General features: G+C 43.3%; 1 protein-coding gene across 2 annotated transcripts; it reads left to right on the forward strand.

Annotated features, from left to right (window-relative positions):
- The first annotated feature begins 1,244 nt into the window (after positions 1 to 1,244).
- On the forward strand, positions 1,245 to 11,149 carry sgms2b (sphingomyelin synthase 2b). 2 transcript variants are annotated; one of them, XM_070548659.1, is made up of 8 exons: positions 1,245 to 1,471; positions 2,578 to 2,719; positions 5,309 to 6,091; positions 8,433 to 8,550; positions 8,805 to 8,862; positions 9,042 to 9,137; positions 9,739 to 9,905; positions 10,338 to 11,149. In XM_070548659.1, exons 3-8 carry the CDS (start codon positions 5,559 to 5,561, stop codon positions 10,509 to 10,511), a joined length of 1,146 nt encoding a protein of 381 aa, XP_070404760.1. In that variant the 5' UTR covers positions 1,245 to 1,471; positions 2,578 to 2,719; positions 5,309 to 5,558; the 3' UTR covers positions 10,512 to 11,149. The 2 variants fall into 2 exon arrangements, with proteins under 2 accessions (XP_070404760.1, XP_015831717.3); XM_015976231.3 differs by lacking the exon at positions 2,578 to 2,719.
- Positions 11,150 to 14,756: the final 3,607 nt, after the last annotated feature.

Genomic DNA, 14,756 nt, shown 5'->3' on the forward strand with positions numbered 1-14,756 from the left:
TACTCCACACACGTATTTCATGAGCATGTTTTTACTCAGAAGTTCCCCTGAAGGACTTAGTTGTTCGTCCTTTTATCAAAACATACTTTGAGCCTGAGAGGGTTAAGAGCCCAGCTTGTGTGAAACCTGACAGGACCGAGCCAGCAGAAGGGCCTTTTCTGTATTTTCCAGTATGGTTGTGGAAACATGGATCATTTTATAAAGTTATTGTAACTGACAGCAGTGCTGGTGGGTATGCGTGGACACGATATGCCAGTAATCTAATCACTTGTTTTATTAACGTTCAGGTTTTATATCGGTTCAAGCAGCAGAGCAGCGACCGCCATCCCCACTCAGGAAGTCGTGGTCATTGATGCAATGCTCACCGTCCCACGTCTGCAGTTATTTACACACTTGTCTACTACACACCTGACATGCGCTTCATGCCATGCCATCCAGCTTCTTCTATTGCTGCTGGATAAACGCTTCCATGACCATTTGGCTAAACTAACCATTGGTCCATTGTCCTGATGATGAATAAAACTCATGTCTAGCTGTACAGAGGGCTTCCTTATGTCAGCAGCTTCTCCTGGGCATTTAGTGGAACGCCTTCCAACTTTGCTGAAATGTGTTCTAGAAAGAGTAGCTCTGAATTACACCAATGACCTAACCCTCCAGTCACTCAGCTTCAACTATTTTAGTTCAACTTAGGTGTGTTCTTACTGTGTCGTGGTTCTAATTCCATGCTTTCGTTCTTTTTAAAACACAGAAACAGTTTTGTTTACCTGTTTTGTATCTACAGTTTCGCCGACGGCTGCCCTGAAGAAGCCGGCAGCCGTCGGCGAAACTGTAGCTACAAAACAGGTAAACAAAACTGTTTCTGTGTTTAAAAAAGAACGAAAGCATGGAAATATTTTAGTTCAACTTTTTTCAAGTACGTTTGTTTAGTTATCGTTGACCAGTCGTAACATTCTGATCACTCACTTCCTGGAACCTCAAAACCTCGTAAAGCAGAACATTTTCAGTCAGAAGTTATAAAATATTACAGTTTTTTCCAGTCAAAACGTTTATTTTTTAAGCATGATTAAATTTTAAAAGATCGTTTTATTTGAAACAGACCCGTTTATCGGAACTGACGGGAATTCCCGAGTGGATCCGAGCTCAGAAGAGTCATGGTGGCCAGCGGTGAGTCAGCGGTGAAGAGACCGGATGTGGGCGGGATCAGACGCGCCATATTTGGAATCTGAACAACACCAGGCCTGAAGGAAAGGCACGAGGAAGGGGCGGGGCTTTGCGTGGTTGGTTTCTCGCACTCAACAGAGCAGAAGAAGAGGAAAAAGTTTAGCAGAAAGAGAATGAAAATCCCAGTTTGTGTGGTAACGAGCTGGGAAGATTAGCTTTCATTCAAGTCCTGGAGGGGAACCAGTTTCCAGAACCGTTTTACCGGTTTTTGGGGCAAAGACGTAGATGGCTCCTTCCGGTCTACAGACAGGTGAGTGTACCTGGATGTCGTAAGACTCAAAATGAAGGACGTGAACTCCAGAAGCTGTAGCTACTTTGTATCTAATACGTCTGAAAGTTTGATTTAAAGTGCGTCAACGACGCTGAAACTATCGATTAATCGATCTGTTGACAGCTGTTGCAGCTCTGAGGCTCGTTTTTGGGTCCTGAAGGGGTAGTTTATAAAAAAAAGAAAAGTTTTTCTGTTAAATTTAACCCTGCTTTTCTCTGCACCTAAATATGTTTCTCAGTTATTTAGTAGAAACAACTTGATTGTTTATTTTACAGTTTAGGTCGATTTTGTTGTTATTTAGTCTGAAAATGACCAAATAAATATTTGTCCGGTTATTGTAGCTCAGTTTTAAAACTTCTTACTGAAAACTTTTTTTTTAGGCTTGGGTGACATTCATCACTTTAGTTAATATTTCAGGCATCAGATGTTCATTTAAAGGTATATTTTTATGTTTATGTCACACAAAACCAGCTGGAATTGTGGATTAGTTTTATTTTCTGCTTAAGTAGAGAACAGTAATAATTAGGACTTGTAACAGCTGTTGTTATTATTTATTTTCCACATTAAACCGCCACATATTACCAAACTTAGGCTGCAGGAGTGTCTGAGGGCTCTGGGATGGGACTCTCCTCTGTCTTGAGTTGATGAATCAGCCATAATTGAGGCAAATTGAATTCTCGAGTTTGTAACTTAATAAAGCTGAGTTTCTGTCACTGTGTAAACAGGAAGCAGCAGCAAACAGCAACCGCTTAGAGACGCTGAGATGGACGCACACAGAAACCTGAGAGAAGCCGAGTCTGGTTAAACCGATACGGTCAGCTGTCAAATGCAAAAACACCCGGAAGTTAACGTTCACTCTGTCTGCGAGAAGAAAGAAATCCCTCCATCCTAGGAAAAGCTGACATTTCATTAGATTAAAACTTTGTTTTAAACAAAACCGTAAGATGAAACGTCTGTTGGATGTTTTACTTTAGCATCTTTATTTATTCCTGAGTCTGAACGCTGGTTAAGAACTCTTCTGTTACAGAGAAATAATGAAGCTGAATCTGTTTTTGTTTAATCTCGTTAATCCTGCTCTACATCAGCAACACCGACTGTTTGCTGATGATTACCAGCTGTTTCAGCCAAAAGGGGCGTCAGCTGTAGACACTTCTGTGGGGTTTACTGCAGGTCGGGATGTATGGAGGTTAAGACGTCATCCCTCTGTGGTGAAAGGCCAACGCGTCGGTGAGTTTCGTGGTTTTGTGAAGTTTTTATCGTGACTTTATTGGTGTGTTTCCTCGTCCTGCAGCAGCGGGTTCTAGGTTCTCACTCACATAACAGCCTCACACGTCAACATCACACATGGACTCTGCAGAAGTAGGAGACAGCAGAGACATTTGACAGGAGACAGAGACCTGATCCTACAGCAGTTTAACCATGGTGGGACGGATTATTCATAGTCCTGGGATTAGCTGCAGGTGGAGAAAAGCTAAAGCTATCATTTAATTAATGGAGCTGATGTTAATGTTTAAAGATGTTAGCTAAATGTTTAAGGGTTAAATGTTGTAACCTCCTGGGACATAAATCATCCTGAGGAAGGACGTTTGTGTGGAAAAGGTGTCAACAACAAACCAGGGCTGGTAAAGGGGGTAGATACAGAGCTCTCTGATTGGACAGAATCGTGACTCATAAGTAACTGTCTGATGTATAGAAACATGATCAGAATTCACTCTAACTCAAGGGATGAGCCGGACAGAGTGCATAACTGGAGCCAGTACCCTGCTGGATGATGTCTGTTGGAGACTCATGAGGGTCAGAAGATGTGTGGACATGTTTGGTAACAAACCAGATTCATATTTGGGTCACAGGAAGTTCAGCTGGACGTTTTGGACATGGGGAGACGGGGGACATGTCTGCAGATCTTTCTGTGGTTTCTGGTTCTATTTACCAGATTTTATTCTCTTTTGGTCTCCAACTCCTCCCACTTGCAACTGGCTCCCTTTGGACTCCTGACGGGTTCTACATGGGACCCAGACGGGTTCTACGTGGAACCCAGATGGGTTGTTTCAAGGAAGTTATTTTTAAATCTGAGAAAAGTTTAAAGTGAAGAACAAACAAGAAACAGAAATTAGTCCATCAGAACCAGGACCAGGACCAGGTTCTTCATTCTTGAGCTGAGAAAACAACTGAAGATCAAGCAGGTCAGAGCTGGACTTGTTCAGCCTTTAGTAAACAGCGCCTGAGCCCAGGTGATCCCAGGTGAGACAGACGGTGCTGAAGAACCTCCCCATGATGTTGACGACGGGTGGAGGAGCCTAGGCTTGGAGGGTGTGTGTGTGTGTGTGTGTGCGTGCGTGCGTGTGTGTGTGTGATATAATTATAATAGAGTAACCTGATGGATGAAACTTCACACAACAAAGTAAAGTTACAATTCCATAAATGTAAACTGTGGCTCATTTCATGTACTTTAGGGTTTAAGTAGTTTGTGTTTATGTTACTAACTAGTATTTATGTTACTAACCAGTCTTTGTTACTAACTAGTATTTATGTCACTAACCAGTCTTTGTTACTAACTAGTATTTATGTTACTAACTAGTATTTATGTTACTAACCAGTATTTGTTACTAACTAGTATTTATGTTACTAACTAGTATTTATGTTACTAACCAGTCTTTGTTACTAACTAGTATTTATGTTACTAACTAGTATTTATGTTACTAACTAGTATTTATGTTACTAACCAGTCTTTGTTACTAACTAGTATTTATGTTACTAACCAGTCTTTGTTACTAACTAGTATTTATGTTACTAACCAGTCTTTGTTACTAACTAGTATTTATGTTACTAACCAGTCTTTGTTACTAACTAGTATTTATGTTACTAACCAGTCTTTGTTATTAACTAGTATTTATGTTACTAACCAGTCTTTGTTACTAACTAGTATTTATGTCACTAACCAGTCTTTGTTACTAACTAGTATTTATGTTACTAACCAGTCATTGTTACTAACTAGTATTTATGTTACTAACAGTCTTTGATACTAACTAGTATTTATATTACTAACCAGTCATTGTTACTAACTAGTATTTATGTTACTAACCAGTCATTGTTACTAACTAGTATTTATGTTACTAACAGTCTTTGATACTAACTAGTATTTATGTTACTAACCAGTCTTTGTTACTAACTAGTATTTATGTTACTAACCAGTCTTTGTTACTAACTAGTATTTATGTTACTAACCAGTCATTGTTACTAACTAGTATTTATGTTACTATTTATGTTACTAACCAGTCTTTGTTACTAACTAGTATTTATGTTACTAACCAGTCTTTGTTACTAACTAGTATTTATGTTACTAACCAGTCTTTGTTACTAACAGTCTTTGTTACTAACTAGTATTTATGTTACTAACCAGTCTTTGTTACTAACTAGTATTTATGTTACTAACCAGTCTTTGTTACTAACTAGTATTTATGTCACTAACCAGTCTTTGTTACTAACTAGTATTTATGTTACTAACCAGTCATTGTTACTAACTAGTATTTATGTTACTAACAGTCTTTGATACTAACTAGTATTTATGTTACTAACCAGTCTTTGTTACTAACTAGTATTTATGTTACTAACCAGTCATTGTTACTAACTAGTATTTATGTTACTAACAGTCTTTGTTACTAACTAGTATTTATGTTACTAACAGTCTTTGTTACTAACTAGTATTTATGTTACTAACCAGTCTTTGTTACTAACTAGTATTTATGTTACTAGCCAGTCTTTGTTACTACCCAGTGTAGTTTTTACTTAGCCGTATTCTTATATTTGTGTTTTCAGGTTCCTGCTGGATCTCTGACCTGATCAGCTGAGCCGACCTTTAACCTTGTTAGCGGATTCTGATTGAATTATTGACCTTTTGTCTCCTCTGGACCTTTCGCCGGGGTCCTGCGGGACTGACTGGGACTTGCCAGACCCTGGTCCTGGGTTATCAGCCACTCGTTTGGACTAGATCAAACAAACAGAGCAGCTGTGAGTTTAGTCATCATCGGCTGACTTTTACGGAGACTCTGGTTGAGAAACTGGATCTATGGCGGCATCAGAGCTGATCCGCGCTGATAATGATGTTCAGATCACCGTGGATTCTGTGAGCTCATCAAACTCCCAGACACAGACTACCTCACAGAGGGTTGCCAACGGTAACCCTACCCGCTGTGCCTCTACGTCTCCGGCCACAGACGAGGGTGAAGGTCACAGCCGGGGTAAGTGGTGCGGGCCCTGCCGTCGGCTCAGGGAGGACCCTATCACCAGGTTCTTCAGGTGTCTGAAGAACCGCAGCGAATACAATAAGATCAACGGGTCGGACGAACACGACAACCCTCTCCCTAACGAGTGGTGGAAGACGGGCGTGGCCTTCCTCTACGCTGCCATCAACCTGGTCTTCACCACCGTCATCATCACCGTTGTCCACGAGCGAGTTCCGGACAAGTCTCTGAACCCGCCACTGCCCGACAAGTTCTTCGACTATGTGGACCGCGTTCCCTGGGCCTTCACGGTCACCGAGGTCAATGGACTGATCCTGGTGGGACTCTGGCTGGTCCAGTGGGTCTTCCTCAAGCACAAGTAAGACCAGTTATCCCACTGGTACCACCCTAACCCTTACCCGTTCTAACTGGTGTCAGGTACGTCAGAAAACGAAATCAGAACTTCAGTCAACTATTATGAGTTTATCTTGATAACGGTCACGACCCAGCTGTCTTTTAGAGCCTGTACCTGGGTAACTGGTTCGTGATGAAGTGGTACCAAGTTAGCAAACATTATTATTGCTATTTTAATGTGCTGCAGCTTTGTTTCTGTGTGTTTTGTAACCCTAACTCCCCAAACTAGTACGACCATATTTTAGGTAACTAAGGATTATTTTAAAAAAAAAAAACTGGGTTCACTAACTTATAGTTGGTTAAACTACAAATATTGATTAGTATTCTTTAATGCAGCTGTATTATTTTCATGTTGGTGAATAATCTCTGAGACCTTCCCTTTCAGTAACTACATGTTTCCATCATCACAAACATGGTTGTATAATAAAACTTGGTAAAAGACTTAGTCGATAAAATGAAAACACAACAATGTAGAGCACGTAAATAAACTCAAGATAGAATCCAAATAACAGAACGGTAGCTCCGGACCCCGTGGTAATATCTGGAGTAACTACAGTCCAGGCCAAACGTGTGGACACACCTTCTCATTCGGTGTGTTGTCTTTACCTTCATGACCATTAACATTGGTGGATTCTCACTGAAGGCATCAAAACTATGAATGAACACATGAGGAGTTATGAACTTAACCAGAAAAGGCGAAATAACTGAAAACATGTTAAAATGTTACTAAACATATTCTAGTTTTACATGTAAAGCATTTTTATACTAGAACTAAATTTTACAGTTTTTACTGTAAATAAAACGGGTAAATGTCCTCACAAGTATAGCTGACAGCAGTAATACAACTAATTTAAACAGTAAAATCTGTCCTGTTGCAGAGCTGAAGGAACCCAGGAGATTAACCGGTAATCAGGAATTAGTCCATCTGAAACTCAAAATTTTGATTTATATTTTGTTCATAAACGCACCATCACTACCAGCATCAGCTAGTGTTTACGCTAGGAGCGCTTGTGGAAGAAGCGCTCCTTTATCATCATATATAAAGCGCTCCTTTAGGTTCTCCACACCTTCATCTCCTCACGCTTAGACTACTGTAACCCTCTTTTCACGTGTCTGAGCAGAACCTCCCTGAACCGTCTACAGGTGGTTCAGAACGCCTGTGCTCGGCTTCTGACCATGTCCTCCAAACACACCCACATCACCCCGCTTCTCCTCCAGCTTCACTGGCTGCCAGTCAACTTCAGGGTTCATTTCAAGATCCTGGTTCTGGTCTGTAGGGCCTTACATGGACAAGCACCATCTTACATTGGTGATCTTCTCAGTCCCTACACCCCCAGCAGGTCCCTGAGGTCCAGTGATCAAAGCCTACTGGTTGTGCAGCACCAGGCTAAAGACCAGAGGTGACAGATCATTTGCTGCTGTGGCCCCCAGACTCTGGAACTCTCTCCCCCTGAGCCTGAGATCAGTGGACTCAGTGGTCTCCTTTAAAAAGCAGCTGAAGACTCACTTGTTTAAGCTGGCTTTTGTATGACCTTCTTCACCACTCTCTCTTTATTCTGCTCTCCCCACCTATTCCATCTTCCTCAGGATCCACTGATTTCCCTCTTTCCTGTTCACTCTCTCTCTCTTAACATTTTTAATCACAAATTGTCTATTTTTTGCTCATTTTAAATATATTTTTAAACATTTTCTAAATTCTTTTTAATATTTTTACATTTTTTTGTTTTTGTGAAGCGCCTCGTGATTTTTATCTTGAGAGGCGCTATAGAAATGATATTTTCTTCTTCTTCTAACGTTCATGCTAACATTTCTGTTAACATTCATGCTTGATTCATGCTAGAGTATTGCTAACATTCATGCTAGCATTCATGCTATCCTTCATGCTAACAATTCTGTTAACATTCATGCCTGATTCATGCTAAAGTATTGCTAACATTGATGATAGCATTCATGCTAACATTGATTCTAGCATTCATGCTAACATTCTTGTTAAATTTTTTACCTGATTCATGCTAGAGTATTGCTAACATTCATGCTAACATTGATGCTAGCATTCACACTAACGTTAATGCTAGCATTCATGCTAAAATTTATTCTAGCATTCATGCTAACATTCTTGTTAACATTCATGCCCGATTCATGCTAGAGTATTGCTAACATTCACGCTAGCCTTCATGCTAGCCTTCATGCTAATGGCTCGGTATCGGCCCTGAAAACCAGAACCAGCTCATCTGTTTAAAACCATTAAATACGTATAAATATAAATAATGTTGGTGGTGTTTCTGACCCGGTCCTGGTCTCTCCAGGGCCATCGTGGGCCGTCGCTGTTTCTTCCTGATCGGAACGCTATACATGTACCGCTGCGTCACCATGTACATAACCACGCTGCCCGTGCCTGGGAAACACATGGTCTGTGCTCCCAAGGTACTAAACCTGCATGCACACACACTCTCTCTTCTTTAAATTAAGCACCTAACAGCTCATGACATGCATAAACTGTGTGTGTGTGTGTGTGTGTGTGTGTGTGTGTGTGTGTGTGTGTGTGTGTGTGTGTGTGTGTGTGTGTGTGTGTGTGTGTGTGTGTGTGTGTGTGTGTGTGTGTGTGTGTGTGTGTGTGTGTGTGTGCGTGCGTGCGTGCGTGCGTGCGTGCGTGCGTGCGTGCGCGCGTGTGCGTGTAGCTCTACAATGACTCAACAGGGAAGATTTGGAGGATCCTCCAGCTGATCTCAGGAGGAGGTAACGCCCACCAGCTGTTTAACATCACTGAGATCCTGCTCACTGATTGGCTGATAAAAGTTCTCCTTTCACAATAATACCTCTGTTTATTTTTTCATTTACTGATTGGCTTTTATTGTGAAAAGCATCCAGCTGTGTTGCATGAATGAGTAGCAGCAGGTGTGTGTTTGGTGTTTCAGGTCTGTCGCTAACGGGGTCACACCTGATGTGTGGAGACTTCCTGTACAGCGGTCACACGGTCATGCTGACGCTGTCCTACCTGTTCATCAAAGAGTGTGAGGAATGCTCACACACACACACACACACACACACACACACACACACACACTCACACACACACACTTGCAATCAGATCCAGAAGAGCGTCTCTCTGTAATAAATTCCTGCAGAACAAACAGCTCCCCCATGTGGACAAAAGGGGAGTTTTTGTTGATGAATGAAGTGTGAACATTAATGTTTTAATTGGTTCACTCCGAGGTTCTGATCCTGATGAAGCTGAGTTCTGTCAGCAGGACTTATTCTAATATCTTCATCTGAAATCTTCAATTAAAGAGATATTGTTGGTTTTCTTTGACAAAGTTAGATAAATGATTATTTAATCTGCGGTTTTATTAAAACAAAGTAGTTCTAAACCTTTAAATAGAGGAACATTTACAGCCGTTTAAACTAAAACATCAGAGCTGCAGAGACTTCTCATTTTTAGGGTAAAAATTCTTTTAGTGGACTAATTTCTATAAAAGTGAGGCGATAACCAGTCATGACTCAGCAGGTTTAATGAGCTCAAACATCTGTCTCCATTACTAACGAGTCCCTGGTGCTCCTGTTAGCGGCCGCTCGGAGCCCGGAGAGTAAAAGAACCCTGTTCTGTGTGTCCAGACTCACCTAGCTGGATGTGGTGGTACCACTGGTTCTGTTGGGCCCTCAGCGCCTCTGGAGTCATCTGCATCCTCGTAGGTCACGAGCACTACAGCATCGACGTGGTGATTGCCTACTTCGTCACCACCAGGATCTTCTGGTGGTACCACACTCTGGCTAACTCTCATGTAAGTGGAGGCTCTGCCGCCCTCTGGTGGTCAGAGGAGGGAGAAGTGAAGCAGGAGCAGCAGTCAGGCGGATGTGTGAACGAACCTCTGATCTGCCTGCCGCTATATTTAAACAGATCATTTAGGGTTTTATGCTTTCTGATATTTCTGGATTGTTTAGTTTTGGAGCTTCTAAGTTTTTATTGTCAATGTGGATCGATGTTTTCTGCTTCCTGCAGCTGCAATTCAAACCAACTTCTGTGTTGTTCTAGATGCAGAACTGTGTGTAGATTTAATTCGCATCACGCTAACATCTGTAGAGTCCGAAGAATGTTAGAATCTGTAACGTTCAGCTTTCTTCAGGTTCCTGATCCTGCTGCAGTTCTTCCACTAGTCCCGTTTTTCTGTCCAGAACCAGTCCTGAAGCTGATCTCCATCTTCTTCTGTGTTCAGGGTCTGCGCCGAGCTCCCAACAACTTCCTGTCTAGGACCTGGTGGAACCCGATCTTTGACTTCCTGGAGAAGAACGTCCAGACGACGGTTCCGGTGGTGTTCTGGTCGCCGCTGGCGCTGCTGTCGTCCTGCCGGCAGAGGTACAGGGTGGTGGGGGGAGAGCGGGTGGAGTGAGCAGAACCGTCTGTCCGCCCACCCTGATGCCTGCAGAGGTTCCAGATGTCCTGGATCACAACCAACCTTCAGCCACCATCTACCTCATCTTCATGGTGGACCTCACAGCTACATATGGAGCAGCTGGATGGATGAGGTCCGCTAGCTGGAGAGAAGCTAGCGCCCATTTTCTGCAGTAACCTTCTGGGAGATTTTCCATTAGCCCCCCTCCCACAGCTCTGTAAATATCCGATATATCAGCAGAAACCCAAAGATCATAAATCCAAAGATCCACACGTCTTCTACAACAAGATGAGCCCTCCTCGGTTCTGAATGTTGTAAACATTTTATCAGTGGAGTTCAGCAACCAGGTTAATTCCAGAAAGCATCTAAAGATCCACTCAGAAGAGACGGAACGACGAGCCTTGGGAAGATCGGGGCCGGAGCCAAAAGAAAAGTGTCTGCTCACTCTGTGTTTTCATAACTTTATGTTCGGCAGCCGGTGTGGAAGACGGCCGCAGACACGAGTGCCCAGACGTCCCTCTGGAGTGGAGGACAGGCCCGATTTACTGTCCGTATCAGAGGTTTTCTAGAAGTATTGTAAATGTGTAAAAAGCCTTTTCTGATGTGTAATAAAACTTGATGATGATGATGATGAAGACTCACTGAGAAGCTCTGTAGTTTTTGTAACCTTTATTCTAAAGTGCCTTTCAGGCACGGGTGGCTACAGAGAGCTGCATTTATCAGAGATGAAGTACTTTTAAACTTTCAGAACATCTAAAAACGGTGGATAGTATAAATCACGTGTTCCGGTTTCCATCTTTAAAGGAGAAGAAGGTCATGGGACTCCAAATGGAAGCTTTAGTGGGGCACAGGTCCAACCGGTCAGGATTAACCACTGATGAGGTCTACAGGCAGAGGTTAAAGGTCAGCAGCTGCTAGCTTGGTGTTGGTCATGCGTTTTGAGACCAGAGGGCTGTAGGTTGCTTCAGAAGTGAACGGATCACTGCTGAACGAGAAGCGCTGAGCTGCTGGAATGAGTCGTGTTTAACTGGAGACGAGGAAACCACCCAGACATGAAACCTGATCTCCTCTAACGGAGCTGCAGGAGGACCTGGACCCGGAGCTTCCAGTGAGCTGCTGGTTCTGCCTCCTCCTCCTTTTCCCCTGAAACGGAAGAAGATGAGACTCGTCCTCATCTCCTCTCCATGACGATGATGTCATATGTGTCATACGTACGTAGTTGTCCCTGGCGGACCAGCCAGGGTGGAGCTGCAGGTGGAGCCGTCTCTCCTTCTGGGCCAGGTCGTAATATTTGGACTGTTCTGACGGGGACAGGGCGTGCCACTGAAGGACAAGGGGAGGGGCTTCTCTTAGAAATATGGCCAGACAGGTGTGAATACCCCTGTGACATCACCACATGACTCACCCTGCGGCCCAGGATGCGGTTTATGGCGGCGCTCTCCCTCTCCTGTCCTTCCTGCAGGACCTGGTGTCTCATCTCCTTCATGTAGAGCATGAAGGCATTCAGAGGCTTCTTCACGGGCTGTCTGCTGCTGGGGACAGGTGGGTAACCAGGTAAATAACCAGGTAAATGGGTGAGTAACCAGGTAAATAACCAGGTAAATGGGTGAGTAACCAGGTAAATAACCAGGTAAATGGGTGAGTAACCAGGTAAATAACCAGGTAAATGGGTGAGTAAACAGGTGGGTAAACGGGTAAATAAACAGGTGGGTAAACAGGTAAATAACCATGTAAATGGGTGAGTAAACAGGTAAATAGCCAGGTGAGTAAACAGGTAAATAAACAGGTGAGGAAACAGGTAAACAGGTGAGGAAACGGGTAAATAATCAGGTGGGTAAACAGGTAAATAACCAGGTAAATGGGTGAGTAACCAGGTAAATAACCAGGTAAATGGGTGAATAAACAGGTGGGTAAACGGGTAAATAAACAGGTGGGTAAACAGGTAAATAACCATGTAAATGGGTGAGTAAACAGGTAAATAGCCAGGTGAGTAAACAGGTAAATAAACAGGTGAGGAAACAGGTAAACAGGTGAGGAAACGGGTAAATAATCAGGTGGGTAAACAGGTAAATAACCAGGTAAATGGGTGAGTAAACAGGTGAGTAACCAGGTAAACAGGTAAATAACCAGGTAAACGGGTGAGCAAACACATAAATAATCAGGTGAGTAAACAGGTAAATAACCGAGTAAACAGGTAAGCAAACAGGTAAATAACCAGGTAAACCGGTGAGTAAATGGGTGAGTAAACAGGTAAATAACCAGATAAACATGTGAGTAAACAGGTAAATAACCAGGTAAATGGGTGAGCAAACGGGTAAATAACCAGGTAAACGGGTAAATAACCAGGTAAACAGGTGAGCAAATGGGTAAATAACCAGGTAAACAGGTGAGCAACTGGTAAATAACCAGGTAAACGGAAATAACCAGGTAAACGGGTGAGTAAACGGGTAAATAACCAGGTCAATGGGTGAGCAAACGGGTAAATAACCAGGTAAACGGGTGAGCAAACAGGTAAATAACCATGTAAACAGGTGAGCAAACTGGTAAATAACCAGGTAAATGGGTGAGTAAACGGGCAAATAACCAGGTAAACGGGTAAATAACCATGTAAACAGGTGAGCAAACTGGTAAATAACCAGGTAAACGGAAATAACCAGGTAAACGGGTGAGCAAACTGGTAAATAACCAGGTAAACAGGCAAATAACCAGGTAAATGGTTGATCCTTGTTCCTAAACAGTTAAGAATGGCCTGGACCCTCTCCGGCACACCTGGAGACACTGTTGCCATGGAAACATGAGCGCGTCCACAGGAAAGGGTCAGCCTGTTCGACAGCAGGCTCTCTGATTGGCTGGCTGTACGGAGACTCGAGAGGCAGGTGTCTGTCGCTGTAGAGGAGAAGGGGGACCAGGGGATGGACAGAGGACTGGGGACAGAAAAGGGTTCAGTCTGGGTTAGCTGCAGTTCACAGAGTGGCCACTAGATGTCAGCATTAGGTTATAGGCTTCAACAGTTGCTCCATCCACCCTCTGAGGGGACACCTCTGGGGTTTTCCAGCAGCGGCTGTCTAACAGGAAGAGACAGAAGCTTCTAGCTTCTGCTGTTTAGTTGCTGGGGGCAGACCCACAGTGGTGGTGGTGGGGGGGGGGGGGGGGGTCATGACATCATCACACAAGCATGCTGCCTCTGGACAGCAGACGCCTCAGTGACCCACATTAACACTGATAATGTTGGACAGGGAGCATATTGGCTCTAAGGCACTGTGGAAGACACTTAAACTCCCTCGACTGTTTAGTCGCTGCAGAATGGTGGTGGTGGTGGTGGTGGTGGTGGTGGTGGATAACGGACAAGCTGCATGTATCTCTGACTGCCCTAAGGAAAAGGTGGCAATCCTATCAGCAACTTGTTAAATCTGCAAAGACAGCCTTTAATCCCAACCTTGTGCAGACCTGTACCTGCAGCTCTTTTCCACCGGTCTCGCTAGATGACTTAGCTAGGCTGGTAGAGGAGCAAAAACCCATGGACTGGAGGGTGTTCTGTCCCCACTTCTGCTTTGGGAAGTTTAGCAGTTGCATCGCTGCAAAACAGCAGTTTGGCTTCTGGTTTTGTGCCAACAGATTTTAAAGACGGTTCGTCTCTTCTAAAGGAGCCTGGGATGGATGCTTCGCTGCCAGATGATTACAGGACAATCTCTAAACTCCTTTTGTGAATAAGGTGCTAGAAAAATGTGTCCAAATCTACTACTGAACTTTTTAATAAATTCAATATTTTAGAGATCTTCCAGTGAGGTTTTAAAATGTTGCACCGATGAAGGCTTTTAATTAGCAGCTGATGGGGGTGATCCAGTGTTGGATCTCACAGCAGCTGTTGATACAGTTGTTGTAAAGGAGAAAGATCGCCATCTGGTTAAATAATAAATACAGCGGACCACAAAGTGCTGCTCCATCGTCTTGGACACTAAGTGATGATTTCTGGTCAGGCCTTGAGCTGGTCTAGATCTTATCTCCATGGTTTGTGTGAGGGTGGATGGGTTTTCTTCCACCTTCTCGTATCTGTCTTAGGGTGTCCCGCATGGTTCGATACGGGGTCCCCTGTTGTTTTCAATTCATACTTTCCCTCTGGGTGACATTGTGAGGAAGTATGGAATTGACTTCCATCTTAAGGATTTACGTCTACCTTTGGATGGCGCTGGAGACTACTTGATAGGAATTTCATGGACTGTTTGACAGAACTTGAAGACTTCT

Source organism: Nothobranchius furzeri, chromosome 2, assembly GCF_043380555.1.
Source record: "Nothobranchius furzeri strain GRZ-AD chromosome 2, NfurGRZ-RIMD1, whole genome shotgun sequence".
NCBI lineage: Eukaryota > Metazoa > Chordata > Actinopteri > Cyprinodontiformes > Nothobranchiidae > Nothobranchius > Nothobranchius furzeri.